The sequence below is a fragment of the Netta rufina genome, assembly GCF_964035555.1.
Source record: "Netta rufina genome assembly, chromosome: 16".
NCBI classification, from domain to species: Eukaryota; Metazoa; Chordata; class Aves; order Anseriformes; family Anatidae; genus Netta; species Netta rufina.
The window spans coordinates 2302327-2306636 of record NC_140140.1 but is presented as its reverse complement, the minus strand read 5'-3'; the positions used below and the strand labels follow the sequence as shown (position 1 = coordinate 2306636).

General features: G+C 54.3%; 1 protein-coding gene across 1 annotated transcript; it reads right to left on the bottom strand.

The window, feature by feature from the left end:
* Positions 1–2911: 2911 nt before the first annotated feature.
* Positions 2912–4034, bottom strand: TP53RK (TP53 regulating kinase; the record flags this gene model as incomplete). The annotated part of the gene is made up of 2 exons (XM_084296898.1): positions 2912–3522; positions 3683–4034. The coding sequence occupies 2 exons, from the start codon at positions 4032–4034 to the stop codon at positions 3044–3046; spliced, it is 831 nt and encodes a 276-aa protein (XP_084153024.1). The 3' UTR covers positions 2912–3043.
* Positions 4035–4310: the final 276 nt, after the last annotated feature.

Below are 4310 nucleotides of genomic sequence, written 5' to 3'. Positions count from 1 at the left end.
GCCAGGCTGGTAAAACCACTTCCACAAAAGAAATCACTGACAATGGTCAGACACTAAAATAAGGAAAAAAAAACAAAAAAAAAAAACAAAAAAAAAAAACAGCACAGTTCCATCAATAACCGGCAATTCCCTTCAAAATCCTAACACTGCAAATTCTTCCAATGAAACCCCTCCACTTGCCGTTCATTTGTCATTCCCTCTTTCCATTTATTCTTCTTTCCACAGCTCATTTGCACACCCCTCGTGTTCATTGTGCTTTGGGAGAAGCCCAGGTGTGAGGCAAGCAGGGGCACGTGCTGGGAAGCCACTGGAAATTAACAGTTTGTGGCAGGCCTGACATTGGTCTCTTGAGACAGAACTTCATTTTTAAAAGCAGGAATATTTATGCAGCAGAAAGCAGCAGCGTGACCAGCTGCCTGTCCAGCATCAGCTACAAAGATTTTCTGTTGAAAGACCATTTTTCCCAAATGCAGACTTATTTTCAGTGCTGGTGATGATGGCAGGGAGACACCCAGTGGCTGCGTGCAATACAAGCCGTCAACTTTCACATGGCAAGCCCTTTCAGTGCCCTCCGGGAGCAGGCAGGACTTTTTGGGGCTGTGTTAAGGCCAGCACACCCCTAGGGCTGCTGCAAACAGCCTGCCTGGGGCAGAGCAAGCCTCTCTGCCTCTCCCAGCATCACATGGATTCGTGATCCAAGCTGCAGCTCCCAAGGGCACAACCAGGGACAGAGCTGAGGCTGCAGGAGGTGCGGGGTGGATACGCCTCATGTCCAGTCTCCTCTTTGTGGCTATGCGCTGGCTGTGATTTTCCTACTGATTTTCCCTACAGCAATGTAGTGATGTGCATAAACCAACCCTTAAATAATGAGGAGTTTTATCGTGCGATGAAAAAGCAAAATATTTTGCTTTTCGTTACCTGCAATGCTCTGCCTTGTTGTGATGTACCACCACGCAGCAGATTGCAGGAGGCCAGATCAGGGTCCCTGCCAGAAGCCCGGCGCTTCGTGCAAGCAGCTGACCCCAGCTCCGCCGCAGGGCTCCTTCCCGGCCATAAAAACTTGCAGTCCATCAGCTTTGTTTCCACTCCACGGTCCTGCAGAGAGAGCTGCATTTTAATAAACATCACGATAGTTAGGAACGGGCCGCTTCAAAGGGCTCTGCAAACATAACTCAATCCTGGCACCACCAGGAGACAGTCCCAGCATGTTTGTACAGATGGGGGCGGTGGGCAGGGAGGCCAGGCGTGCTGGGGGGCCGCAAGTCAGGGCTCACATCAGGCCTCGTTAGGGGACTTGTTAGCTCGCATCCACCTGCTCCCACCACGCCATGAGGCCCTGCTCCACCCCAGGGTGCCCGGGGAGTGCAAAGCGACTGAGCGCTGCTGGCACTGCTGCAGTCACTCGGCAGGCAGCAGCCGTGCTGGGTACGAGCTCTCCAAGGAGGTTCTCTGCACAAAAACCCAGGTCCTTCTCCTTGCCCCCAGCCCAGGCATGTTCTGCACTGGGTGAGCACAGTGGGTACACCAAGCAGTTAAAACAAAACCCCGGGGTGCTGGTTTCCATCACCAGCTGTGGGAATAGCCCGGTGAAGGCTGCGGGGTTCCTTTTGCATACCAAAGGTAAAAAGCTATAAGGTGAGGCGTTAACGGGGACTTCGGGCAAAGCTGTGGCTGGGTCGGTGGAACCCGGGCCCCACCTGGGGCCGAGCACTCGCCCAGGCGGCTCCTCTGGCAAGGAAGTGAATGCGCGCCGGGCACGGGCAGCCCGCAGCGCTAGGACACTTGCGGGACGCGAACCCCCAACCTTTGGGGTGCAAAGCGGCGGGCGGCGGCGTTACCGCAGCGCCACCGCGCAAAGCGCAACGCGGGTCGGCGAGCGCCTTCTAGTGCCTGGTGCCACGGGCCGGGGTTGTCTGCAAGGGACGATGCCGAGGTCTGCAAATGGAGGTGATGCACAGCGCCTGCAGCTTCACTGCCTCCTCTCAGCCTGGCCTGCACTCGGAGCCGTGCCCAAGTGCTTTCCAGCAGCCACAGTGTAAGGGAACAGCATGCCCTCCCCTTGGGGGGCAGAGATCTTCCTCGACGTGCAGCATAGAGGCACCCTGCACAACACATCACACAGGGAGAGCTGCATTCTGCCTTTTAAATCATTATATGAAGGAAACAGGAAAGCTCACGCACACAGCATGCAGCTAACATCCCATTCTGCTAATAGCGCAGAAGACTGGTTATTGTGGGGTTTGTAAACTTTTCCTCTGGGCCATCCTACATTGGCACTATCAGACGGATTAACCCAGAAAACTAATTAGAATAGGGAAAGTTACCAAAAAAACAGCCATACCCCTGCCTGCGTAGGCAGGCAATCACAATTTGAGTAGTCCAACTTAGAAAGCTGCAAACCCAAAAGTTTACAGCAGACTTCTTGCTTAAATGAGAAGTTTCCCAGCACAAACTCATTCTTCACATTCTTTTGTCTTTACTTAAGGAAAAAATATCAACTGAAAAGAGCCAAAATTACTATTGAAAACATAAATTAAACTTTCTTATGTGTAGCACTCTATTTCAGCTATTGCCCATGCCCTGAAATTCATAGTCCTAAAAATTTCAGGATGTGTACTGGACTTTGTAATGTATTTAAGCCCTTTGTAGCAAGTCTTCTGAGAAAAATATTTGTCTTAATTACCTTTGGTAGGTGTTCTGGTACCCTCAGGCCCCTCCTGCCTCCCAGAAATCTACAGTCCATGGGCTGAGGAAGATCACTTGGTGTGATTCTAATTACACAAAGAAGGCCCGTGGAATGACACTGAAAGCTCAATTTTAAAAGAAATATTCAACATTTAGGAAAGAAATAACCTTTAGTTGTCTTTCATGTGTGCTCGCATCTCACAATTACTTTACGACACTGTTACAAATTCATTCAGATTTATTTAATATAAGACACAGTTATCAAAATAGTAACCTGTGAAATAAAACCAAATGGAAGTATAAATAACCATACTCGCTGAACCTAGGTAGCACTATTTCTCCATCCCTACACTTGCTTTCACCCCACCATGGATCTCTTCCTTCCCCTCAGCCGCACTTCATCCAGCCTTTTCATCACAGGGCCAGACTTTTTAGATGTCGCTCCATAGGTCTTCAATAGGGCTTTGAACAGAGTTTCTGTATTGGGATGAGTACTAAGGAAGGCTTTTTCCAGAACATACAAATCAACCCCTTTATCCTCTGGAAGACCTGAAATAAAACTGAGTCCAAAATCTATCAACACCAAGTCCAGCTTCTCCGCGGGCGGTCGCAGAAGTACGTTGGAAGTCGTCAGATCCCCATGTATAAGGTCTTCATCATGCATCCTCGCTAACAGCTCGCCCATCTTCTCCGCTAAATTAAGGAGGCTACTGGTGTCATTTCCACTGTCTTGTACGGAATTAATGTGGTCTTGAACGGTGATCGAGCCTACGATATCTTCAAGATATATGCAGTTGGTCACGTAATCCACGAAGTAGACCACTGGGGCCGGAATCCCTATAAAAAAAAAAAAAAAAAAAAAAAGGGCAGAGGGTGGCTGTTAATTGGCGTTACCTTACTAAGAAACCGGTGGAGGGCCTTGGCAGACACTCGGACCGCCCTAGCCCCGGGAAACGAGGGCTGCCCCGTCACAGACCCCGTCCCGTGCCGTGCCCACCTGCCCGGCGGCAGCGCAGCAACGACCGCGCCTCCTGCGCCGTGCGCCGCCGGCTGAGCCGCTCCTCGAGCGCCGGGTGCCGGTAGCGCTTCGGGAAGCGGAGCTTCACCACGGCCGCCCGCCCCAGGAAGCGCCCCCGGTACACCCGCGCCTCGGCGCCCTGCTGCACCAGCTGCAGCCCCGGTAGCGGCGGAGCCTCGGACACCGCCGGGCCCGGCGCGGCCGCCCCGGCCTCGGCCGAGTTCCCCACGGCCGCCGCGACCCCGTCCGTAGCCTCGGCGCTGCCGGCCGCCGCCATCTTAGGCGCCGAGACCTCACCGCGCATGCGCGCCGCGCCGCTGTGCTCCGCCATCTTGGGCGGCCGCCGTGCGGGGGCCCGGCCCGGCCCTGCCCCGCCGGGTGCTCCCCGCTCAGCGCTCCCGGCACGGCCCCGGAGCCGCCGCCCGGCCCCCCCTGTCCGCGGAGCGGCTGCCCGGGGCCTGGGGGCACCCTGAAATCCCCGCGCTCCCGGGCGCTGTGCAGCCCCGGCCCCCGCAGGCTGTGTTCCGAGGGTCCCCGGCGCGGTCCCTGTAAATAAAATGTCTCGGTTGTGGCCTTCGGAGGTGCCGCGGGGCACTCTCGTCCTTGC